General features: G+C 38.9%; 2 protein-coding genes across 2 annotated transcripts in view; both read right to left on the reverse strand.

The window, feature by feature from the left end:
• fhod3b (formin homology 2 domain containing 3b) overlaps window positions 1-26,807 on the reverse strand; it is a 125,528-nt gene that overhangs the window by 36,846 nt on the left and 61,875 nt on the right. The window contains exons 4-5 of the mRNA XM_084726501.1: window positions 11,898-11,965; window positions 9,960-10,065 (exon numbers count right to left, since the gene is read on the reverse strand). Coding sequence (XP_084582627.1) covers window positions 9,960-10,065; window positions 11,898-11,965 — 174 coding nt within the window. The remainder of the gene's footprint in view (window positions 1-9,959; window positions 10,066-11,897; window positions 11,966-26,807) is intronic.
• On the reverse strand, window positions 21,592-25,371 carry LOC146321371 (uncharacterized). Its single transcript, XM_084725668.1, has 2 exons — window positions 24,910-25,371; window positions 21,592-23,141 (listed from the first exon to the last, which is right to left on the reverse strand). The coding sequence occupies exons 1-2, from the start codon at window positions 25,250-25,252 to the stop codon at window positions 22,186-22,188; spliced, it is 1,299 nt and encodes a 432-aa protein (XP_084581794.1). The 5' UTR covers window positions 25,253-25,371; the 3' UTR covers window positions 21,592-22,185.

Genomic DNA, 26,807 nt, shown 5'->3' on the forward strand with positions numbered 1-26,807 from the left:
ATGACAGCATATGTTCCTCCAATATTTAAAAAGGTGTATGTATATTTAGAAAAAAACAATATTTTTTCAGTTTTACATTAAATAACAGTAATATAAAATTAGAATACAAGTCGAAAACAATCTGTCAATCATTGGATTCTGTTTTTCTTAACATTTTACACAGCGTCTCAACTTTTTTGGAATTGTTGTAGCATAAAGCTGATAGATTAGAGATGTTACTGTACTACAGAAATGTTAGAAAATCATTTTAGGCCAATGAACAACAGGAGAAAACTTTTCCCATCCCATCCAAGCAAGGAAGACTTTGGAGAAAAGCTACTGCATGACATCCACCCACTTGTAAAGCAAACTGAAAGATGAGCAGCGGTAAATTCTTACTGCTCTTGAGAGAGTAGTGGTGTGATTCGCTCTGGTCCTGGCCAGCCATATGTTGAATTCAGTCCCAAAAACCAGTCAGCTCACAGGAATCAGCTGTAAAAACCCACTTGAATGCTCAGGATATCAGTCTGCGTGCTACATTACTGCAAAAGATTTATTTATTTTTCCAAATTATAGTTTATGTATCTTCGACAGCAAGGTCAGAGATGATAAAATAAGAGCTGGAGAAATGAACCAAATCAAACATTCTTATAATATAATTGGCTTGTGTACTGAATTCTGTTACAGTAAAACAGGCTGCAGCACAGGGTTGTAATTCCACTGCCAGCTGAAAACTTCTAGATGAAGGGAGAAGAAAAAAAAATGGGGGAGGCAGAATATAGGTCATGCAGGTGGGGTTGAATTAGGTTCAGATGCAAGCGGTCTGCTCATGTGAGGGGGATCTGAAGGGGTCTGCAGGGTCTGACACAGGGGGAGGACAGGGTGGGGCGTATCCGGTAGAAACAAGGCTTCTGAGCTTAACCAAAAACATGACAAAGGGGGATGTTTTTCTATTCAGTTATAGTGTTTTTTTTAGTCATATTCTTTTATTTATACTTTAATTGTTAACCTGTAGATTAAGGATGTTAAAATGCCAGATTTATTATTTTCAAGAAGGTGGAAAATATACATAGAGTATGCTTTAGTACAGAGCTGAGTGTCAGTCAGTTTGAAAGCTGGTGATTTAATTTAATAGACAGAGGCCAAATACGAGGCAAATACAAAATGTTGCCAGTGGAGCAAAGAGAGTTGAGATGTTTTAGGCTGAAACCATATATAATGTTCATTTCCTAAAGTTCTTTCAACTAAATGAAATCTCAAGAGGACAAAGCCTCATTAGCAAAATTAAAGTTTTGTTTTAGGGGTTAATAATAATAACAATGTATAAGTTCTGCTATTAGAGTTCTGTCTCACATTAAAACAATAAGCAGAGACATAGTTTGACGTTGTGAAGTAGTGTGGGGTCGTGGAAGTTGTTAACTTTACTGATACCACAATAGGTGATGAAAACATATATATACAGTACGTGACATGACTCAGAAATCATGTTCACAGACAAGGTAATATTGAACTTTTGCAGTATGTCTGTTTAAGTGTAAGACTGTGGAGATACATAATTAGAAAGACTACAACCCCACAAGTCACATAAGTGACATTATGACTTTCTCTGTCCAAAAGCTAAAGTTAGCCATGAAGCTACAATGCCTGCATGTTTCTATCCCGGGATGCAGTCACATAACAATGGGTCTTGCGCATTCTTTCTCTTCCTGGCTAATAAAAGGTCCAGGAGTCACTGGATAAAACATTTAAGGTAAGATAACGTTACAAAGGACAGCCATGTTCATAGTGATTACGTATATCATGCAAGACGAAAGATGTAGATCGCCAAATGATTTCACACAAAACTGAACTAAACTATGACAAACCTACGACAAATTGTGATTTTCTTGACTTGTAGGAAACGTTTAAATTGACAGAAACCATATGTGTGGTCTATGGCACAATTCAAACAGGATCAAAAAAATGAATTGTTTCTCACCATAGACAAACATTCACATTTTTTCCGAAGTAAGGTCACATGGGACGTACAGAAGGGGTGTGACTTTGCCTCTTCATAGGGTTGGGTGATAGGACGAATATACTGGCTCTTACGATATAGTCCATTGCTGGCTGTATTTTTTTGGGTGTGATTTATTGGGACAATTTTTGTTATTTTATTTTGCTAATTCATGGTATGCGCAGTACATACCCACGGATTTGGAAGATGAGTGAGGGGAAAACAGCCTGTAAAGCCAGGCTATTTTCCCAAACCAGAGTTGGTGGTTGTTAAAACAACGGAAAGACTGACCAAGATGGCTTCGGTGAGTTTTATTTTGTTTCCGTCTGTCGAGTTGGATGAAGTGTCTTTTATGTAAATAACAAGGCAGTTAAAGCTCATCCCAATTTGATAACAGAAAGAAACTTGGATTCAGGAGGAAATTTGTTGTATTTTCTGTTTAATAAAGGAAAATAGGCATGAGAATATTTCCTTTCTTGACATTTTGTGAATTAATTTTGTTTATTTGCTGGACGTAGGAAATGTGACATAGCAAACTCGTGGCTCGCACACATCTCCCAGCTGAAACAGGTGGATTGGTTGTGGTGGGAAAATTTTGATATATTGCCAAACCCTATAACAAGATGTATAACACAGGTCAAGCATTTATAGATATTTTAATATGGAAATTTTACATATTACAGTTTTAACTAATACTTTTATAATGATGTAACCTGTTGACTGACTTTAAGATCACAAACTGCACATTAAAAGCTAAGTGCGAATGAACTAACTTTTACAAGCACAAAAGTGGTATTACTGTGTGTGTATGTTTTAGATTGAAAGGTAGCAGGAGGCCGGGTGGAAAACATGCACATCTTCCCATGGGATCTCATTACAAACCAGGAGTTCAAGTTTCTATTGGGATGACAAGGGCATTCCTGGAGATCTCCTTTTCACTCCAAACACAGTGCTCGTCCACATGTGTGTGTCAGCAGTTCCTGTGTTTTCCCTCTCAAATTTCCTTGAAGATTTAACAGGGCATTGGCTCAACCTCTCCTACGCATCATTTTTTTTATCATGATCACACCAACAAGGAAGTGATCACACCTATAATAATAACCTGCATATCCATATGAAACATTTACAACAAAGCCTCTCTACAGAGCCCAGACAGAATGGAAATGTTTATCCAGACGATGGGCCATAGTAAAGGTCTCCCCCCTCCAGAACAGACGATCCATAACACAGCCAGACAACACAATACACACTGTTTCCAACAAGAGCTTCCAACACCACTGTTAACCCAGCCGTGCCTGGGTTTTCACTTAATGCTCAGCAAAATGGTCCAACCAGCAAAGGGAGAATCCAGTTACGCTCTGTTAAATATTTAAAGGACTTGGGTCAGAGTATTACACAAAAACGGTGTATCCTGATTCTAAATTAAGAGAAATAAAATGTCACTCTAGTATGTAATGGTATATTGTAAAGAATTTTTTAAAAAATATGAGGAGTAGTGGCATTAGCGACATGACAAAGTCAGTTCATCATTACCTTTTTTGAAATTTGACAAATGATCTGTTGATTATTATGAAGCAATTATGCTGGTCTGTAAGCAACACCATGTTAGCCATCAGAAAAGCTCTCTGCCGCAGCTCATGTGGGTGTTAACCGGATTGAGGCACAGCTTCAAGTTCATTTGCTATCTTCAGACGTGGCAGAAATAGCAATTGCGCTGGTGTAAGATAGAAAAGCCACCTGTTCCACTGGCGCAACGGCTTTACGCCTAATTTAAGCCTTTAGTCTTGTTTCGGTCTCAATACACTTTGGTCTTGGTCATAATTTGATCTCAGTTTAGGTGGTCTTGACCACAACAATGGGAGTGAATAAACTATTGTGGTTGTTTACAATGAAAAGTCACTTCACACAGGTGTGTCACAGGACGTTCTGCCTCGTGGATCTGCTGATGTAAAATGTAACGGCACTACACTGAGGAACACCACAGAGACCAACAACAATTTCAACAAAAGGGTCTTGTGTTTCAGGTGCACTTGTGAAAAAGGCTGCTGCCCACTAAAGTTACTGCTGTGTTTGACACTAAAGGCTGGACTGAGTGCTGAATTGGGAGCCGTGTTCCAAGTCCCAGACAGTTTAAGAGGCCATGAAACACACAACTAGAGCACATCTCCCTTTCCCACCGAGGCCCTCGTAGCAGCTCCCTCTGGATGCCAGGAAGTCAAGGTGCTTTAACTTATGGCATTATAACTGCCGTGTCATTAAAAACAGGAGATTTCAAAATGGTACCAGGAGAGAGGGATAGATATATTCACAGATAGAAAGAGAGAGGAAGAAAGGATGAGATAAAAGCACAAAATGAAATATGGGCATGACTTATTTGATACAGTAATACTTTTGGACCATTCACAGCACACCTCCCACTTCTATGGAAGCCATAAATTTACAATAAGTTATAGCATGTTAGCTTATGTATATACAATATAGTACAGCATGCGACCATGAGATATGGCCTTCTGGGTATGAAGGTAATTTATGTAATGTTTAGGAATGTGTTTGCCAAAAACTTTATCCAAGGCAGCTTTGAAAGGTGTAAAAAAAAAAAAAAAAAGACTTTCTCTAAATTCCTGTAGATCAAAAACTTATGCTTCACTTCCAATTTGACTCTACTGAGACTTAGAGATTGTTTAGTAAACAACAGTGTGCAGACAGAAACGGTAGGGCCTTTGAGGAGTGCAAACAGAGAAAGTGTTGCTAAAAACATAGCTTATGGTGGAGAATGTCAACAGCGAACATTTCAAAGCAGGGAATAATTGCTTCAAGTTGACTGTAATTGGTTTGTCTTTAATATGCCCTCCGTCTGCCGCTCCCATTTTACGGTTACCAATTAAACACAGTTGTTACTTTTGTTAGCGCTCTTTCTGTAAATACTACAAGCGGAACGATGATCCAGGAAAAACCTTGTTATTTGTTCTTCCACCTCCTCTCGCAGTTTTGCTCATGATAATAAGTACCGTAGGGATCTTTTTTCTTACCGCAGTGAAAAAGTTTGAGCTTAGTGCAGAAACTTCTTTGACCTTTTTGCACAAGCTGCTTTCATTTTAGGGCTGCTGAAGCTTTTATTGTGCTGTCAACAGTGATGTGTTACTGTGACAACCATTTTCTTTTCACATTTTAAAGAATGCAACAGAAAGTCTTGTAATACCACACAGAACAGCATATACGTGAGGTGGACAAAATAAAAGAAACACTATTTGAGTTTATGGAACTGAAAAGAGGCAGTCTCTGAAGGAAGATTTTTAAAGATTTTGTTTTTTCTTTCAGGGTATGGAATATGCTTCTCTTTTGGAAAGGGTCATATACCCAAGTTAGTAGATAACCAGAAATTTAACTCATGATGGCTTTGGGTAAAAATGTCAGAAAATCACAGTGATCATCTGGGGACCATGAACATCTGGGTCGATATCATGGCAATCTACAGTAGAGTTGTTGAGCTATTTCAATAAAAAAACAAAAATGTGAACCTCATGGTGGTGTCAGAGGGAAAGTCAGAGGATCTGCAACTGAATTAGAACTGGCATTAAAACGTATCTGTTTCCACTAACATCGTCCAAATAGCCGATGAGATAAAACTCTGAACCACAGATGTGAACCTGCTGGAAATGCTAAAGGAAAAGTCAGGGGATCACCAAAGTCAGTAGGATTTATGATCTGGGGACCATGAATATCTGTGCAAAATTTAATGGCAATTAATGTAATAGATGTAGAGATAATTCAGTCCAAGAGTAGTGGAAATGTAGTAGAATGACTGACTGACAGACTGACATTGTCATCCTTTGCTGGCATGGCTAAAAAGCCAATTTTCTTTATCTGGTGATTAGATATCGTGACTTAAACAAAAAGTTGCATCCATTTTATACAACTAAGTTGTAGACTGGGGAACAAGTACTTTGAGAGTAGCTTGAAATGAGTGCCAATAAATATATTTTGAAAGATAAATAACATTTTACAACCCCCACAAGACGTCTGCAGTTTGAAATTCTCCAAAACTCCAAAAATATACAGCATGTAAAACCTTCACTCAGATTTTCACATCACCAACCAAAGATTTATGATTCAAGAACTATTTTAGAAAGATTATATGAATGACCATATATGTCCTGAGTTGAATGAAATGCAACCTCTGTGTTCATATCATTACTGAAATAAACAAGTGCTTATTTCAGAAGAATGAATATCCTTGATTAACCCATTTTTAGCCTTTTTGGCTCCTGTGTGTTTGAAGCACTTCACCAGGGCTAAGTGTACAGCACACAGGAGTACCAGATGGCATAGGCACCTCTCAAAGAATGAGTCACACCCATTCCACTGATGGGGCGATAAAGGCATACAAGCTTTCCCCTGGGCCAAAAAACGCAAGCCTCCAAGGAGCTAAGTCCATGTCTGGAAGCCCTCTGAGCCAGGTGTGAGGGGCCCAGAGAGGGGCCTGACCCCAGCCAGACAGACCCCGAAAATCCCCACATCAGTGAGGGAACGCAAACTGGCCACAGACACCTTCAGGGCTTTGGGACGAAGGAATGAAAAAGTGAGGAAAAAGGAAAGAGTGAGGTGGTGGAGATTGCAGAGAAAGCTGCAGGAACTACACTTTTAGAAATAAGGGTGACAAAAGAGTTCTTCTCGAAAGGCTGAGGTTCTACCAAGAGACATTTCCTTTTAAGAACTGTTTTCTTCACTGGCCTCAACTTGAAAGACATTACAACAAAACCCCCACATTTAAAATGACTACTGTTTGATACCAAGGGTTCTTAAGGTAAGACGACGGTCGAAGATGTACTTTGTGTGACTACACACTTGTATTTGCGTATATGTTGCATTCATTTCTGAGGATGGGAACAACTATCACTCCAAATAGACGAAGCATACCAGAGGCAGCCATGATATGCAGGGATGCCCATCGCGCAGTTAAAAGCAAGTATATCTCCAGCCTAAGGGTTCCATTAAGAACCCTTTGCATCCAAGCAACCCCTTTTGAAGGAACAAGTTCTTTGGGATTGTGTAAATCCTTGAAGAACTCTTTGGTCAAGGATTCTTCTATCATAATGTAAAAGGGTTCTCAGCAGAGCCTCTGTGTGGGTTCTACATAAAAACCCTTGGAATATAAAAAAGATTCTCTATAGGAACCCCTGTGTGTAAAAATATACTTTGTAGTACCCATTGGTGGGTTCTAGATAAAACCCTTGAAATATTTAAATGTTCTTGGTAGAACCCTGAGTGTGTTTTAGATAAAAGCTTCTTGGTAGAACTCCCCGGGTGGGTTCTTATTCGTAGCACCTCCAGACGTGTGAAATGCTACACTTTATAAGGGTCCTCTGTCCTCTCATAGGGGGTTCTGGGTGAAACCTTTCACAGTTGGTTCTAGGTATAACAGTTTGTCTTTTTAAAGGGCTTCCAGTTGGAACCTTTATAAAAGGTTCTAGCAGGAACCAAAAAGTATTCTTCTATGGGGGCAAGCAGAAGAACCCATTGTGGTTCTATTTAGCATCTTTATTTCTAAGAGCGTACCATTTACAGCGACGGCAATGTTCCAGAGAGCTGAGGCTGGGAACCTGTTCTTGTAAAATGCAGACTGGTGTGCACGTGTGCTGTCTTCATCTACAAAAGAGCCATAAGATTGATTCTTATTCATGAAAGAGAGCAAGATTGTTATGTCGGGAGGTTTTTAATGCGCACCAGACAGATGGGTTCAAGGCTGCATTCCTACTTCTTTTTTTTTTTCTTTCTCTGGCCTCAACTTTAAAGACATTAGAGCAAAAAAAAAAAAAGCCACATTAGAAGTGATCAATGTTTGATACCAAAGCGATTACTGTTGCTGGTTCTCTCTCTGTCTCTCTGCACGTGTGAAAATTTCAGGGATCTAATTTACTTCCCTCCTGGGAGTCCTTATGACATAGCTCCTCTTGGAAGTCATCAACAGTAAAGCAGCCAGATCTGTATACATTTCTGACCTGTGTGCATCTGCGTTCCAGCACATGCTCGACTTGTGTTCTCCAACACATGGCTCACGAGGGAGGTGATCTGCTACACTCCACATTTCCTCAGCTGGTCAGGAGAAATTAGGTCAGGAGTTGAAACAGGTTAAAAGGGCTTTTGGGAGAGCGGTAGTTTGGTTTAGTTTCTCATGGTGATGCAGGGATACATAAGGGGGAAACTGTGCCTGGGTCCACAGAGATGAAGCAATAAATTAGCACATGAAAGAATAAAGAGAGTCCCAGAGAAACACACTGACACAGATGTTTTATCAGAATGCTCTGGGAGGTAAAGAGGGGGAAAAAAAGGACAGCACAATAAGGAGGAGTGAAAAGATATGAGAAGTGGTCTCATCATTCACAGCGCAATGACACTAACAACTCTTACATGTGGTCAAGTCCGAAGTTTCCAAAAGCCTGTCGTTTCCATCCTCTTGCCTTGTTTTGGCCATTTACTCTGTGTGATTTATCTGTCTGAGTCAGAGACCAGGCCAAGTTCAGATGAACAATCAAACTTTAGAGATCAGAGCCTGCAGAGGTAGTCCTAGCAGGGGTCATGTTCATGTTTACAACTTGCCCAGAGGGGCAAAATCAGTACTTTGTCACAGACATCCGCCCTTTGCTCTTTGAGTTTTTTCCAATAACAGAAAAGGTCAACAACGAGTAGGCTGGAAAATTAGAGAGGAAACATTTAGGAACATTCAGAATCTAATTGAATAAACATGAGCGGGGTAACATCTGATTGTAATGTGCATCCAAATTATGAGGGTCAAGTACACTGTGACTCCTTTTAGCCAAGCTTAATGAAGAAATAACAAAAAGGGTGTCTGGACTGTGCAACTGCAGTCTTAAATGAAACCTATTACTACAAGAGTTGGATCCAAGCTCATGCGTTTGTGTGTACGAGGGCTACAACTAAAATTTTCATCACAGATTAATCTATTGATCATTTTCTATGAGCGCTTTAATTGATAAGTTCCTTAGTCTATAAAATATCAGAAAATGTGGAATGCTTTGGAGCAACATATGCTACCACCCAGACAACATCTTTTTCAGAGACGTCCCTGCTTATTTCAGCAAGACAATGCAAAGACACATTCTGCATGTGTTACAACAGTGTGGCTTTGTAATAAAAAAGTACAGGTACTAGACTGGCCTTCCTGCAGTCCAGGCTCGTCTCCCGTTAAAAATGTGTGGTGCATTATGATGTGCAAAATACAACAGCAGAGACCTCAGACCATTGAGCACCTGATAACTGACAACTAAACCATTAACTGACTAATCATTGCAGCTGTAGTACATTTATATTACGTACTGTACATAAAAAAACAGTCAATAAACACTTGATGTAGTGGCTCAGGTTAATTAACAGAATTGCAGCGAATTTTCAAGAACACATGAGGAAAAATAAAAATGAGGGAAAGAAAAAAAAAAGAAAAGAGTGGAAATTAGTTTTATGATCTGCAATATCCTGCCAGAACTTTTATTGGCCACTTAAGCATGTGTGACCTGCCCCCTCACAGCAGGCTGTTAAATGGTAGTGACCTTGCAGCGACTGTTACGAACCCCTTGGTCCTCTAGTGTCCCCGAACATGCTGCCTCCTGCACCACCCTGACCTCAACAGATATGATCTTTCACCTCACCGACGCAGGACCGATAAATTAACCTGCTGCTAAACTTTGGCCCAACTTCCACATTATCTGTGGCACACGTTTGAGTTTGTTTATACGCCCTAAGTGTGTGGGTGTGAGGAGGTCATCAAGCAGAATCATCAATTTACATGGTGTATGTAAACACATGTGGTCCTGGATAGGTTTATGGAAAGAAACGTGTTACAGGATTGATTAATAACATCCTCGATTAGCCTGTGTTGTAAATTGAGGTGTGAGAAAGTAGAGAAAAGGAAAAAAAGTATGCTTTGAGTTTATGGGAGAAAAGCTCTGCTGTTCTGCAGCGCACATACCCCTGAGGATGTAATTCTGGTAGTTCTGGTCGGCCTCAGCCCCCACTTTTATCAAACAAGTGAGTCCTTCTGCCACCACGAACTCGTGCACCAGGTCCTTGTCATCCTGCAAAGAGTTGAAGAGGAAAAGACAGAGACTACACTGTTTTAACAGTTCTTTTTTTTTAAACATAATTATTATGAATTTGCTGGATTTAATTTGGCATCCACACAACTGTTCTCAGACTTACATAAACCTTTGAGTGCACGAACGTCGGTTGCATATCATACACTAAGAGTGAAATGCAGAGAACTAATGATCTGGAAGTTGCTGTTTAATTCTCACATGACTCTTTCCAATTACTTAAAAGAGATTTTATGAGATAAAGAAATAAATCAACCCCAAAAACTGGCAGGAACTGTTGTGGTGGTGCATACTGACCTTGATGTTCACAAATTATTAGTACGTCTAATGCACACAGAGGGCAAATTACTAATCATTTTGCTTAATGACTTAGTAATGCTTAATACATCACATTTGATGTAACACAATAAACCCTTTTATTATTTCAACTTGAGTGCTGCTAAACAACACCTGTTACTGTATTATTAAATAAGGAATCAAAAGAAAATGTTTCCTTATATGATCTACCATGAGCACCATGGATGGATTACAGGTGGATGGAGTATAAGTGACTGTTAACATGTCTTTACAAAAGTCAACTGTATGACTACAGAGGAGACACAAAATTACCATAAAGAGACACAAAACAACTACGGAGACACAAAAGTACCACATGAGATGATAAAACGATTGAGAAAACAGAAAAATTGCTACGAGGTAATACAAAACTATCACAAAGAGACACAAAACTACCACAAAAAGGTAAAACAACTACAAAGGGACACAAACCTATGACTACAGAGACACAAAATGACTACAGAGACACAAAAGGTCCACGACTAGGTATAAAACCGTCACTTACAAAATGACATAAAACTACTACAAATAGACAAAAAAAAACTATAAAAGGACACAAAATCACAAAAAGACACTAAACAACTACAAAGAGACTGTCTTTTTCAGTCTGGGTGTGCTCCTATAAAGAGGGGTTTCTACATGTCTCTGCTCAGGGGCCCGTTGTCTCATAGTCCATCCATGATGAGTGCATCTCTCTATTCAACTTCTACAAAGTCCTTAGATGAATAAATTCATCTTTTGTACTCAGTTACAGCTACTGTAATGAGCAATGAGCGATGCATCATTCTGCTTGCAGCATGTTCAAATGGATTCCTGTTGCCTCTTCACTCCATCCAACATTTTGTCTTCGATGACAAAACTGCCTGCATCTCTCACACCTGTCAATAACTGTAGTTTCAGACTCATTCATGCACACTGCAGTGCTACAATCTAGAAAAGTAATACTGTAATCAGACCAAGTGGATATTTTATTACACAACAAGAATCATATAAATATTCTCTACAATTGAAACCCCACAAAGCCACTCGTAGTGTAAAAAGTGAGCTATTCTAATCTGTTCTGGGTCTGCATTAGCGTCTGTTGCTCTCTTTTCCATCTAACTGTGGGTTAACCCTCCCCCTCTATGGCTGACTGCCCACCAGGCCAGCCCAGCCCCAGTGTGTGTGAAGTATGACCAGACCTGAACACTCCACAGCTGCCACGAAGGCAGACTCTCAACAGCACAACTCCGCCTCAAGAAAACAATGCTGCGTCCAAGTGTGAGCGTGCATGTGGGCACTGATGCATGTGTGCACGCTACATATAGTTCTTCTCGCATGTTGAAATGTGCACATGAGTAGTAAAGTCTAAAGCACCGGGGCATGCTGACAAATGCTGCATTTTTGAAAAAATGCCTGAGATCATGAAGGAGGATTCACTGGGTCTTGTGAGCTGAATTGTAGAAGTCCAGCAAAAGCTAAAAGAGAGAAATAATTACCTGAAAAATCTGCTTGAGGGAAAAGAGGGCTCTCCGTAGCTCCCGTCCAGTTGAGTTGTAGAGTTTTTCTGTGTACAGAGAGAAAAGGAGAGAGTGGAAAAAATTAGCAGTCACACATGTGGTATCTTTCTATGATGCTGTCATACAAAAAGTGAACAGACATGAGATTCAGAATGACTGTGACTTCTGTTGAAAAATAAAGTCCCTATCTACAAGTGTTTTAGTCAGTGTTTCTGCAGGTTTCAACAAGTTAAGTTTAAGACTTTTTAGACCTTTTTGAGACCAGTATGAATGCAATTTAAGATGTTTATATTATGTTATGTTCATCGCCACTTTACAGAATTATCTAGTGATGCAAACTAAGTAAGAGCTAAAACAAGTCAAGAGTTGTGCTGCTGTGTGAACTAATGTTAGCAGCTAGCTAATAATGAAATCGAAGAAGCTCATTAGTCTAACACAACAGGGACAGAGGCAGCAATTTGGATAAAAACACAACACTGAAGTACAACATCTAACATCTGAGCGCTTTTTTTTTAATCAGAACTGAGGGAACTCTTGTCTCTGTCTGGTCGGGGGATTTCTATTACTCTTATTCTGTTTATATAATCAATCATCACTTATGACCCACTAGAAGTGTGTGGTGGTGGCTGTATCTGCAGAGACCTGACCCTCTGCCTGCATTTCCTTTTTTTGTTGCACAGTTTGCATTGCTGCTTATTGGTTCACAGTAGTTTTGTTTTGCACTTTTGTTAGAGCGTGATCAATTTTTTTTTTCTCCAAAAACACATTTAAAAGTGAGACTGAAGTTAATGAAACTTTATAAAAGTAATGTTTACTTCATAACTCCAATCAATTTTTAAGACCTGTCAAAAGGACGTCAAGGCATTTAAGACATTTTACGGCAGACATTTTAATTCATAGTATTGGTGTATCACATCATTCAGCTACACGTTACTCCTTCAAAATCCCTTTCTTGTGTCTCCGTCATGCACATATCATTGCCGGCAATTATCCTGAGCAGCTAAATGTGAAAAATATCCTGCAAGGGGAATAGTGAGAGCAAAAGCACAGTAGGAGCAACTCAGAGCACATCTGTGGAGAGTTAGTGAACAGTGGATGTTTCCTGCTGACAAAGCCATATCTGTAGCTCACCATAATACAAAGTCAAGGCAGAAACTTAGGCCAATATCCACCACAATGGCAAGGAAACAATACTCCCATTAATCAGTTATGGGAAGACCACAGAGTAGTAAAGGAGAGATGTGACGGATGACAGATGCTTGTGATGGAGACAAACATTTCCTGCAGCCATTCTGATGATCCGTCACCCTGGCCTGCATGCAGTCTGCCAGGGAGGGGCAGCAGTGAGCACAGTCCCTGTAGCTCACTCATCACTGCTGAGTGAACTCTCTCTGACTCAGCAAAACCTGCCTGTTACTGCTGCAGATACAGCAACATACAGCACAGTCCAGAGCACTGCAGCACAGTTTAAGTACTCTTTCTGCTTCTCTCTACATATTTTCTTTTTAAATCTCCCACTGCTTTTTATTGTGTCACAAAAAGCCTCCTTTGTTTGTCTTTGAAGGAGATTTAATGGCCTTAGGGTGTGATAATGTCTTAGTCAGCAAAGATCTGACAGGAGACTGACATGTATGCAAACAGGCATGAACAGTGAGGCAGTTTATTTCTCATTCTCCCTCTCTCTCTCACACACACACACACATGCTCATGCACACACACACTACATAAAGCACTTTGCAACGTGCCTTTAGTCTGTTTGTTGCAGCACTGCAGATGTTGCAGTTGCAGGAAGATGATTTATCACTGTTGGTGCAGGAGTGTGTTTTAGTTAAAGCTTGAATACCCAAACATGCAATTAAGAGGAGCAAATAAGCAGATGCAACAAGATGTTGCCTTGTCACACACATGAACACACACATGCAAATAACTTTGGCCCATGAGCCATACTTGCCAACCTTGAGAGCTGAAAAATAGGAAGGATTTCAAATCCAAAGTTGGGGCTGAGTTTCATAGACTTTGTTTCCTGCATTCTGCTGACTTTTAAACAATGAAAATAATCAAGTATTTTTTTTGCAAAAAGACATAAAAAATTACCTATAATTTATTTCCAGGAAAACGCAATGGGACAGCCTTTAGCCTTACAATGTTTTTCTAAGGATATATTAGTTAGGCTGCATTTGCAAAAAATCAGCCCCTTTCCTTTAAAACTTTCTATAAGAAACAGGAATATCTCCAGGATGTCTGAAATTTGTTTGAGTATTACTTTCTCTTAATGATCTCCATGTCTCTCACTCCCCGAGGAGGATGATTTGTGAGCATAGATGCATTGAGGAGAACTGGATGCAGTGGGCTTATACACGCTGTACAGTGCCAGAAACAGGTTACAAAAACGAAAAGGGAAAAAAAGGCATGAAAATTTGTCATGAATTGGGAGAAATACAGTGATGGAATAAGTATGACCCTGAGAGGAAACTGCCATGAGCTCCTCATCTTACCAGACACTACTAATGGTGTTTTCATATTAGGTTAGATTGCTTCGTTCTGTGCCTGAGTACAGTTGCTTACTCTTCTCCACTCCACTAGAAAACTTCTTAACTTTTTAAATGTAAGAATTTGCAGCTTTTCTTTGTTATTTATGATAATAAATGAAGGGTTTTGGACTGTTGGTTGGACAAAAGAGGACTTCACTTTGGGCTCAGGGAAATTTTCATGATTATTTGACATTTTATAGACTAAATGATCCATTGATTAATCATTAAAATAATCGTCAGATTAATTAATAATGAAAATAACTGTTTGTTGCAGCACTCAATGAGTGCACACACTTGGGATTCAGAGTAGCAGTTGTCATTGTTGTCCCTTCAGCTGATGAACTGACACAGAGACAAAGAGACGGGGTGTGTGGTGCCAGTTCTGTGGGCACACACAGGCTACTTGTAGACACTGTACCAGACAGAGTGAGCACTCATGGTCTGATGTCTTTGGGTGCCTTTCCAGAGAAACACAACATTTTCACAACACACATAAAACTTCACAGACTGTAAAAGCTTGTACACAGAGGCACACTGAGACAGCTATCATGCAACATCATAAAATCCAACCCTGCACAAAGCACAAAATAATGTCTAAGAGAACATGTCAACAAGCTGGTTATCAAAAACATAAATATATACCAATCAAATCTATCTTAATAATGTTAAAATGAGTCAAACTTTTGGTTAAATATCTATATTCCTGTTTTTAAAGTCTGTTGTCACGTTCTAGGACATGTCATCACAGGGTACGGTTGTGTACACACTTCATAACATTGGTATAATCCACTCTAGATCAGACAGACAATATACTGTGGATGCATCTGTAATGCAGACAGCCTGGGTTTGGGCCATATGTGGTTAAAAGATTCCCATTTGATGAGGTTGCACACTGAAATCAAACACCAACACAATCCAGTTCTAGCAGAGCCTCTTATCTTTAGAAGATGTCTTCTTTCTAATTTATGACTCTAATGGTATTTGGTATGAGTGAAGCAGGGCTTTAGATGTTTTGTACATTCAGTGCCGTACATGGCTCAGATGCATGATGAGTAGATGAGCGTTGGTCTTTTACGGAAGAGTCCTGGCTCGTCACTGGCAACAACATCCACAAGGAATAAATCTCTGCTGGTTCAGAGGTATTAAGAGGGGAAGCTGTGTAATGTTGGTGATTTGTGTCTTTATAAATAACAGGAAGGAACTGTGATCGAGCCTTCTTGGTTTGGGCCCCCCCGCTGTGGAACTCCCAGCCAGAGCACCTCAGGGTCTCCAAGTCTGCATCATCTTTTAAATCTCCTCTCAAACCTGACACATTTTTGTACCTGCATCTTTCTTTTCTTTTGCTTATTACTTTTTTGATCTTCTGACTCTATTTTTATCACCATCATCATTGTGGTAAAGCGCTTTGTTACTCCATTGATGAAAGTGGTCATGAATAATAATAATGAACTAATATTATTACATTCACTTTTATGAGTTTATAGTAAAACAATCAGTTTATCATTAATAATTACTAAGATACAAATGCTTGGTTGTTGCTCATTTTCATTTTTCCTTGTTGACAAGATTCCTTGTCAGTGAATGCGTCCACCAGTCAAAACTAAAAATCACCATAATTTCTTCACCATCGATTAATTATTGATTGATACATTTTTAATCGGTTAAATTAGTATTAGCATTAATCAATCAGTGATGAATTATTAACATCCCTATTTATCGCTGCATTTCATCCACAACAGACTTGACGAGAGGAAAAACATGAAAATGACAACACAGATAAGAGAGAGAGACTCATTGCAGAGAAAATGTGTGGTTTGTCTAGAATTGCACAGAAAACACTTAGAGAACATTAGTTGATTAAAAAAGTTGAATCAGCATGTCTACTTTTACCAGGATCTGTTGTTTTTTTTTACATAAGTATTTAGTATCTGTACTTCTACTTGAGTAATGGATGGGCGTAGTTTTACCACCTCTGATCTTTATAGATTTAATATATTCATACATTTAGTCTGAGTTTATTGTAACTGGCATGAACTGAAGCCCATTATAAAGATTTTGCCATGGACAAAGTAAGAGCTCAGGCTTTTTAATAGCTGCACCCTCCCCTGCAGGTCAAGGTGAGGCCACATGCATCGCCCTGCACCACAGGAAGATGACTCAGAGTCGAGATTAGTGATCTCTAAACAGACAAGCTCTCTGATCACCGGAGCGGAAAGACAGAGGGAGATGCTCCGGGTTACTCATCGCACCTTCTCCACACAAAGCAAACTTGATTTGTGGTCCAACTTAAACCCAAGTATTGAGTCAGTGTGCACTTTTTTTTTCCCTCAAAGTCTTAACTGCACTTCCTCATGGACATTGAATGTTAATCAGTTGACAGATAAATTACACCCAGCACTGCTGGGCAACCGGTGATGATTCTGCACAGATCAGAGCACAGCACTTACGACAGTGATGCATCAGCACCTGGGCTGCTGCTCAGTTTGAATAAATCCCAGGAGCATGTTTTCTGTGTGTGTGTGCATCAGCAACAGTATGGCAGAGAAATTCTTCCATAATGAATGGAGCCTGACCGCTTTTTCAGTCAACTGGCATTATCAGTCCAATACTGGCCTATCACAGCTATATCAGTAGGGCTGTGATGGCATGGATCTTTTCTAACCACATGTTCTCACAGCATTGTGGTTTACTGCAACTGCCCTGACAATTCTGTTCCACATAGCTTTTTGAAGGATACTCTTATAAGTGAAGCATAGCTACTTTGAGGAATAGGGCAGTCCGTAATGTGTGTGCAGTGTGCAAGTGAGGGAGAGTGTTTGAGCCGGCCGGAGTTATGATGATGCTCATAGCGGTACAGAAATTTTGTAATCTTTGTATTTTGTTTCTCTGATCATTTGTCTTAATTCAGGTTGAATATATACAAATATATTTTGCTCTATTTGTGTCTTATTTTAGATCCATTTGTGATTATTAAAATTATTGGTTAAAGTTCGCTGTTTCAATGCCCTGATATAATTTTGGACAATAAGGTTTATTGTTTAACTGTAAAATATCCTGCCTCCGTTACATATTTTTGCCACAAAGACTGACCGCTTTTCATTCCAAAAAAATGTGTGTTTTTGTATACAGTCTATATTCCGTATAAAGAATCAATATCAAAACTCTAACACCTAATATTGGTATTGTCTCCAAAATCCAGTATCCATTAGGCCTGAATGAAGTGTTTCACTGCCATTCACACAAAGGTTTGTAGTCCTCTACTGAGCCCTGTAGTTTGGACTGCAGTAAAACTGTCAGAAAGTTTTTCCTGCCCGACACTAAATGAAGCCCATCTGCAGGAACAGATAGTTCCTCCCCTGTCCCTGTCTGCAGTCCACATACACCGATGCACCTCCGAGAGGCCCGTCTCTAATGAGAAATAGCTCTGTGGAGATTAGTTCCATACCATTTGGCACAGATATGCACCCAAAAGTATGGCCCTTCTGCATTTCCCTATTTGGGAAAAGAACTCAGGCACTTATTTAGAGGAAATGTTTGTGAACCCCAACTCTCACAGTCACATTCACCTGAAACCACCTGAAACTTCACACTCAATAACTCTCTACATTTCTCATGGATTTGTAACTGGGCCAAGGCAAACGGAAGGATACAAGAACAGAAGAAGATATGATGGATAACACACAGTTTGGGCACTGCAGCAAGACATTCTGGGCACTTGAGCTGCATCTTTCTGTTCTGGCTGGAGTTCAGCCAAGATAGAGCTACAATAAGAACACAAACAAATTGCAGCAGCCAAGTAGCTCTCCACAGCCTGACCTTAAGAGTAACATAATATAGCTTCATGGCTAAAGAGCCATCTAACCATGTTGCCAGATACTCCTCATACTAAACAAGACAGCCTTAAAATTAAAACAATGCAGGAGTGCAGCTGAGGACAAGCAGCCCATTTTTTTCCTGTCATCTTTACTTTCCCCTGAGGCTTTTACTGACAAGAACCTGACAGTGGAATGAGTCAAAGGAGTGAAAGTGTTTTTTTATGCCTCAAATTTGATGTACCAAAGGCAGCAGCTGTTTTCGCCTCTTAAATTGCAATACACAGTCACGTTTTCTCAGCTGGAATGGCTACAGGGATGTAATGGTCTCGTAATTATAACAATCATAAAAGTAGTAGCGGAATTTCTATAATCATCAGGAATGTGCTTGACTACCCGGAGTAGGAGGGTGAAAGAAAACCTACTGTGGGGCCTGAGACATCCAGACAGGCCGGGACTTCATGGATGGTTGTGCTACTGCTGACGGAACAAGATTTAAAAGTAAATCTGTCTTGTTCTGCTCCTGACACCTTCTGATTCTCTGTGTCAGTGCCAGCACATTCCAGTAATGCTGTTTCAAGTGAGTCATGGGTCACTTTTTATTTATCTATGCATGCCAATCGCAACCCAAGACCGATTCCCACCTCCTCACCGACGGACTGCTCGCAAATTATCAAAATTTGTTTGCCAATAAAGCCATTAACCTTGTTCATTTTCCATCTGTAAACACATCTGTCTCATCTGTTCGCATGCTTGTGTTTCCAGAAGGTGCCGTAAAATGAAAAGGATGACCACCACTGCTCATGCTTCGCGCAGCAGGCGGAGCACATAAACCACATCCAAAGCACAGCTCAGAAACCCACAAAGACCCCACTGGGCAGGACGACCCAGCACACACCGCTGTAAATTAAACAGTGTTTGCTTTCAGGAGTGGAGCTGTCAAACACGAAGCTGAAGAGGAGGACCCCTAGCATCGTACTGACTGTCTGTACAATGCACAGTAAAATCAGCGGCTTTCACATTGCATGCATAGATGCAATTGGTGAGCTCTCTCTCTTTGGACTACAACCATACTTAAATGCCACTTGCAGCTCACTTTCTTTCACTGTCTTGTTTACAATGTCATTTGTACAACTCTAAGGCATAACAAAGATATATCATACCTCGTACATATGTTGCCTTTCTTGTATTTATTTTATATTTATACATGTATGTCCCTGTCTCCCCACCTTCACACTATCTTTGTGAAGCTGTAGCCCTCCTTTTTGTTTACATACGTGCCTGGACATTGTGTCACTGAGAACAAAGTTGAATGTAACTGAATACAGTATGATGAGACACAAACAGGAAACTATCATCACCCACTTAACCAGCCCTGTTCGCTGTGTAGCTAACTACAAGCTGCCACAAGAGCTGCAACAATTAGTCAATTAATCGATTAGTTGATTGGAGGAAAATTAATTGCCAACTGTTTTTTTTTTTTTATTTGATTAATTGTTTCAGTCATTTTTCAAGTAAAATGTCAAATTCAACAAAATTGATTGCTTTGAGCTTCTTGAATTTAAGGATTTGCTGCTTTTATTTGTCATTTAAAGAGTAGTAGAGTAGTAGAGTGAGTAGATACTGAGTGAAATTTCATTTTTGGGTGAACTATCGCTTTAAGAAAGTAAATGAAGAGTCTTTGGGTTTTTGGATTGTTAGTTGGACAAAAGAAGCAATTTGAAGACTTTACTTTGGGCTATAGACAATTAATCATGTAAGTAATCAATAATACAACTGACGTAAAAAACAAAAGTCAGTGAGTGTTTTTTTGGCAGAAGCGGAGAGAACGCTAATATATATAATAATATTCCACGATGTCTGCAAAGATTCTCAGTCATCCAGGTCATGGTATTCATAGCAATGGTTGTCATAGGCAACTGGACTTGATAAGAGTTTTTGAAGATGTTTCCCCTCTCATCCAAGAAGCTTCTTCACTTCTCATCCAAGAACTGCAGAAGCTTCTTTGATGCTATGAATATTCCATGATAACACCCTTTTCTCTCAGCCTGTCACAAGCTTGGTTGAAGCACAGCTAAGAGCTGAATGAGGAGTGATGATAATTAACTTTCCTCCCTGGAGAAAACCTCAGAGGCTACAGGCTGATTCTGGACTGAGACAGAATGACTTCGGGCACCATGAGGCAGAACAATAATGCCACATGAACTAGAGGGTTGCAGTGACAACCAAATCACAACCAAACACACCACGTCACGTCACACTGATGAAGTTATTTGATATTTTTAAGTCCTGCTGTCAGTATTTGTATGATGTTATGTGTAATTTTATGTGGAACAAAGGAAGACTAGCAACCACTTTGTGGAAGCTACTGGGTATCTAAACAAAGAATAAAGAATATTGTCTTACTCCAGAGACAGTGTGACAAGGACCCAATTCAACCACTCTCTGTCCTTAAGTGTTATAATGCCTCACTATCAGCAGAATAATTTAGCAGGAGAATCAGCAGTTGATTAAAACATTTTTCAGCTGCAAAAATCTATATGTATGTTTTGATCAAAATTATTATTGCTTGCTAATTTCCAGAGAAACTGACCAAAAGAGGACTCTAGCTATGAATAACCAACTTGATTACCATACTGTTTCTATTGAAACATTAATAAAGCATTTTTAAAGAGTATATTTCAATTCAATCATATTTCTACCCTTGAACATAAGAGAATTAAGCTAAATAGACTGTACAAACGCTGAAATTAATATACAGAGGGATAGTTTAAGTTTAATAAAAGATACAGAGATAATAGGCAATGTTAAGTGCACATCTGAACATGCGGCATAACCATAAATGTGTGCCATACAGCAGAAGAATCATTACGACATCTAATACTGTTGGGCATGTAAATCAACTTTCTTTTGTGTGATGCACAATCCTGCTGTCACAGTTCCTGCCGTGTAGTTTACTGCAATTAATAAGTACAAAACATTAACATAACAGATATTAAATGTTGTAAATGGTAACATGTTTTCTCGATTTTCCAGGGTAATGTTCCCAACAAAAATATTTCTTAGAATTAACTGTTATTCTAAATGTATAAGTAGTCAAATTCTGCACAACAAAACAAATGTTTACATTTGAAGCAGATGATCTGGCCAAAACGTATCACGGTATATGTCATTTTATTTAAATCACAGTAATCGTATATATCACAATACAGAATTTTTTTCTTTTTCTTCTTTCTTCATTTTCTTCTTTTATTTGGAACTTCACTACAAAAAACAAACAACCCACATGAGATGCAACTTTAAAGAAGAAACAAAAGACTTAAGACTCAAAAAAGTAAAAATGAAAGCTTTAATTAGAACAATTATTTCAAGTGTTACAGGTTTTAAGGTGCAAATAAATACCAGCCTGACTTCAGTCAGTGCAATATCAACAATCTTCCTCTCCTCCTACATGTTTTCTTACGCTCTCTTCTTCTGCGGTTGAAGCAATCCTGCAGCCCAAAAGTTTTTTAATTGTTAAGAGTGACTACCTTTCAATTTGTAAATTTGATTTTTCTATAATAATAAAAACACCATGTTCTATTGAGACTGCAGGATTCATAAGATCATTTGCAGTCCAGCCCTGACTTGCTACAAAGCCTTACCTGAATGTATAGTAGTGATACTCAGTGATGGATCCGCTGGTGGAAACAGTATTAACAAATCGTTACCAGCAGACACATTTCTACAGTCACACGGTAAAAACCATTATATCGCCCAACCCTAGTTCACATAACATCCATAACCCCTTACATCTTTTGCTCCCAACAATTTTGCAAACATTATAGATTCTAGTTTGATTATTGCATCATTTTGTTTGATGCCCCTGTATAGAGCCATGTGAATAGTCGACTCATGTTGATCACAAGATAATCTTGAATCAGATTATGGCCTTAAATTGACAAGAGCAGCACATATTCTTAGAATCTTGTCTATTTTAGGAGCCAGGTTAATGGAAACGACCTCTGATAGTATTCTGTAAACTTTCAGCCGTCTGATTGCTCTTTCAACATGACGTCTTGTCTTGCTTGTCACCCGTTCCTCAGTTTGCTGTCCGTGGTTTTCAGGAAACAAGGGCACTGCCACTTTAATATCTCTCTCTAACAGCAAATTTCTCATGGTAAGGCCTTCACCTGCCATGATCTCGTCTCCAGGCTTCAAGTATTCTAGTATTCCAGAGTCCACGGTTATGAATTTGTCCCCACATTGTTCTCCATATGCTGCAGAGATGAACATGATTAGTCCACATGGGGCAACAGCTAGCAGGTATTTTACCGATTTCCTTCTTGAATTAAGGATTTGGGGTTTTTGTAAAATGATCTCACTGCAGTCTAGAATACAAGTTGTGTTGGGAAAGTTCTTCTTGAATGCGTCAGGCATGGTTGCCTGAATAGTTTCTTTTGGAAGCCAAAGGACAAGCGGTCGCAAAACATCCTCCAGTTTGTCAATCCAGTATGAGATTATCCTGTTTGCCATGATGTGTGATACACGAAACTGTGTGCTCAGAACATCAACCACAAAGTTATTCTTTAATTTCATAAGTGTCATGAGCACTTGGTCTCGCACAGGCATTGTAAATGCATTGCTAGCATATTTTTCCAGTGTTGACACAAGGATGTTGAATGCTTCAAGGCTGATACCGGTGTAAAGCAAAGCATCAGAGTTGTTTTCAAGCACAAAGTACCCAATTTCATCACACTGAGTCGTCTGATCCTGCACTTCTTTTTTGAAGGCCGCCTTGCAATAATCATGTTCTCGTAGCACAGGGTCATCCCACTTTGAGCTGCGGAAATGTGCAGAACTTGAGATGTTGGCCTGGGCTGAGACATGCGAAGCGAAGTCTGACAAACACACAAAAGTACAGCCAGAGTTACACACTCGGAAAGTAAACACTGTAGACAAGTACAACAGATAATGTACATCTGACTCACTTTTGACTAATAAACTGATAACTCGATGTACATCTTAGTAATTAGCATAATGTTATCACTTCAAATACACACAAATTTCTGCCCTTTGTATAACAATTGCTTTTAAATTTAAGGGTTGAATTGATTATTAAATGACTACATTCAATCTCAGGCTGCATAACAGTTTTTGCAATGACAGTAAGCTAGAACTGCAACTGATGATTACGTTCATCATCGACTGATCTACCTATTTTTTGTTTTAATAAATTAATTGTTTAGTCTATGAAATGTTAAAAAAGTAAAATAGTGAAAAATGTCCATCCCAGTTTATCAAAAATGGTGATGTCTTCAAATGTTGTTTTCGGTCCAAAAACCCAAAGTTAGTTTAATATTATACCAGGGCTGCACAATATGGGAAAAAGAATAATAATAAAAAAAAAAAGATAGATAAATAGATAGTCATATTGCTATTATTTTGACCTTAGAATGGGATTGCAATATGATTCACAATTAGTGGTTATAATCATTTTTGCATCGCAATTTTCATTTTCACAAAAAACAAAACAAAAAAACAAAAAAAAACAAAAACAAATGAACAAAAAAAGTAAAACCATAACGATGTAACATTTGTTGGAAACTGTACCAAACAAATATGCATTTCTGAAGAACAACATTTCTAAGACAGGTCACCTCTGCAGCAGTACAGTAATTCATTATATTGCTGATTTATTGCACATTTTTCCTTTATCAAAAAAATTCAGCTTTTGTGATTTGGATATTGCACTTGGCCATATTACAGTTTTGATTACATTTTAATTACTTGTGCAGCCCCATATTATATATAACAGAGAACACAAGGAAATTTCCATATTAAAGAAGCTGAAAATACTGCTATTTTTGCATGAAAAGTATTTTAATCATTAATCAGTTATCACAATAGTTGCCAGTTATTTTTCTGCCCATCAACTAATTACTTAATCAACTAACTGCTGCAGTTCTATTTCAATATTATATCTAATATAAGAGCTGTAATGATTTGTTCATGAGTTGTCAACTATTAGATTAATGCCAACCATTCTGAATGTTAATATTTTCTGATTTCTTCTAGTCCTTTGTTACAGTAACCTAAATATCTTTGGTTTGTGGGGAAAAAAAACCCCAAAAACAATACATATGAGATCATCACCAGTGGAAAACACTGATCAACATTTTTCACAATTTTCTGACATTTTTCTGAGCAGATGACTATTTGATGAATTGCAAAAATTAGTAGACCCATAAATAATGAATAAAAACGTTAGTTAACTTACTATGTTATATGATGTACAACAGATTTTGCAATTTGGGAACCAGGTGAGACTATTTCAAATCCTTTCCATACTAAGCAATGCAACAGGAATGACTGTAAAAATCATGATCAGAACAAATAATAGGATTCATAACTTAAATTACACATAATAACGTTTTCAAGATTCCCAGCAGCTAATCACCACATGTTAAACGCTGGAAAGGGGCGTAGTGGGAGTAAACTCGTGTGAACTCAGTTTATCCACTTCTTTGAAATGAGAGTTTACTTATTTTCAGATCAACTGTATAAATCAATGAGGGGAAACAAGATGAGTAAACCTCTGTATTTATCACTACACCCCTGATGCCAACACATTATTTGCTGTATTATAGTCAGTTATAGTTAACTTACGATCTTCATCATCGTCTGACTCACGAAGGATCTTTCTCCCCCTCTTTCGCCGGTGGTAGCCCAGATACAGCTCCGGATCGGGGTGCTCTTCTGTGGGCTTCTTGTCAACAAAATGGTAAGAGCAGACGTACACTCTCTTCGGAGGATATTTCAGTCTCAAAGCTTTCAGCCAGGCTCGAGTCCTCTCCTCTCTCATCGGCATTGAATGGAAAGAATATGGCACCGGGCACGGACATGTTCGTCGGATCTGCTGATGTTCAACACAAACCGCCTCTAAAAAATCCCTCAGTTTCCTCGAGTTGTTGAAACAACCAGCGGCGGCACAAGTTGAACCTGAGCTCATTTTTAAAGGTAACGTCACATTTTAAAGCGGGATAATTCACTTGCTCTGTTTGTTTCTACCGTCCGTACTCATAACGCACCCGGAAACAGAAACGCGGTAAGCGGAAGTTGTCATTCAAGATTGCGGCAGCTGATTGGTTCCTGAAGAAACGTGAAAAATTCTAAATAAGCAGCGGCAGCCGGGTTTTACAGCTGCGGAAGACCTGGCAAAACAAACAACAAAACAGAAATAAAATACCTTTGTATCAATACTAAAATGTTTAATACTTCAAGTTTTAAACTTCCCCATTTAAATTTCAATTTAATTGTATTTATTTATTTTATTATTTCCCTTTGTATTTTTCCCCCATTTTTTTCACCAAACCTATTTACTTACATGTTTTCTTTTTATATTGGAGATGTGTAGGAATATTAATGAATATGGAGGACCAAAGGTGCCAAAAAAGAAAGTCATTAAAATGCTGTGTATTAATGTGGAATGCCATTTACGCCAATATTAAATAAATATTATTTAATATTAAAGACCTACTGTTTGAGTAATGTTAGAGCCTTAGTGTTTCTTCATTATCTATATCTTCATATATTGATTTTTAACATTTTGTTTTCTTATTGTTATCATTTTTACTCGGGGGGGGGGGGGGGGGGGGGGTATTGCTGTTTATTGCTGTTTATTTTGTGTTTTTGGTTTCTTTGTTAAACAGTAATGAACTGCATGTGTGTATGAAAGGTGCTTTATAAATAAAGCTGAGTTGATTTAAATAATAAATAAAATAAATAAATACATCATTTTTATTTTGAAATTACTCATTTTATTCATTTCAGGGGGTTTGTATTTTATAATTCCAGATTTATTTGTTTCAGGGGACTTCTATTTCCAAATGCCACATTTATTTCAGCTGGTTTAATTTCTATCAATATTATAGTAAAATTAATGTGGCGTGGTTATCTCACAGATTCAGACCACAGCAGCAAGACCAAACACAGTGTCCAAGACCGAACAAGGCCAAGGATGTTTGACAACAGGGAGTACAGTACCAAGGTGCTCCTGGCACCCCTGGCACTCTGTTCTGCCTCAGCTCTCAGTGACTACCAATTTCCTGATGGACAGATAGGTTTAATTTATGAAAAAGCAACCACTACCTGCTGCTAACTCTAGCTATTGTTAGCTAATTAACTCAGTTAGCCATTAAACTAGCTTTCTAGCGTAATATAACTGGTTGTGCTTTGAAAGGTCAGCAGAAATGAAGGTCAGAATTGATATAATTTTGACGTTGAGCACCGCACTGTGACAACTTTGAGTACTGTCACACCCACAGTAGTGCTTCTGCCTGATCATGTGTGGGCACCTTAAGAGTGGACTTCTGTCCCAAGCCAGTGCCCTGCCCATGTCTGCATTTAGCCCTGTCTCAGAGAGGTCGGAGCCTGTTCCACTGGTCAGTAAAGGCCACAGACTCTGTGAGAGGTGACGGCGGTCAGACTGAGCTCAGGCAAACTGTAGCCATCTGGGAGACCACAGTGTTGTGTAAGCCAGCATTGCCACATCACTGCCTGCCATG

This window comes from Lutjanus erythropterus, chromosome 9, assembly GCF_056507025.1.
Source record: "Lutjanus erythropterus isolate fLutEry1 chromosome 9, fLutEry1.hap2, whole genome shotgun sequence".
In the NCBI taxonomy this organism is placed as follows: Eukaryota; Metazoa; Chordata; class Actinopteri; order Lutjaniformes; family Lutjanidae; genus Lutjanus; species Lutjanus erythropterus.

Bases quoted from the DNA above. Each gene is read 5' to 3' on its own strand.
- LOC146321371 (XM_084725668.1), bottom strand. From the start codon at position 25,252: ATGAGCTCAGGTTCAACTTGTGCCGCCGCTGGTTGTTTCAACAACTCG. The intron at 23,142-24,909 runs GTAAGTTAACTA...TGTGTTTGTCAG, and splicing joins GTCAGACGATGATGAAGATC to ACTTCGCTTCGCATGTCTCA.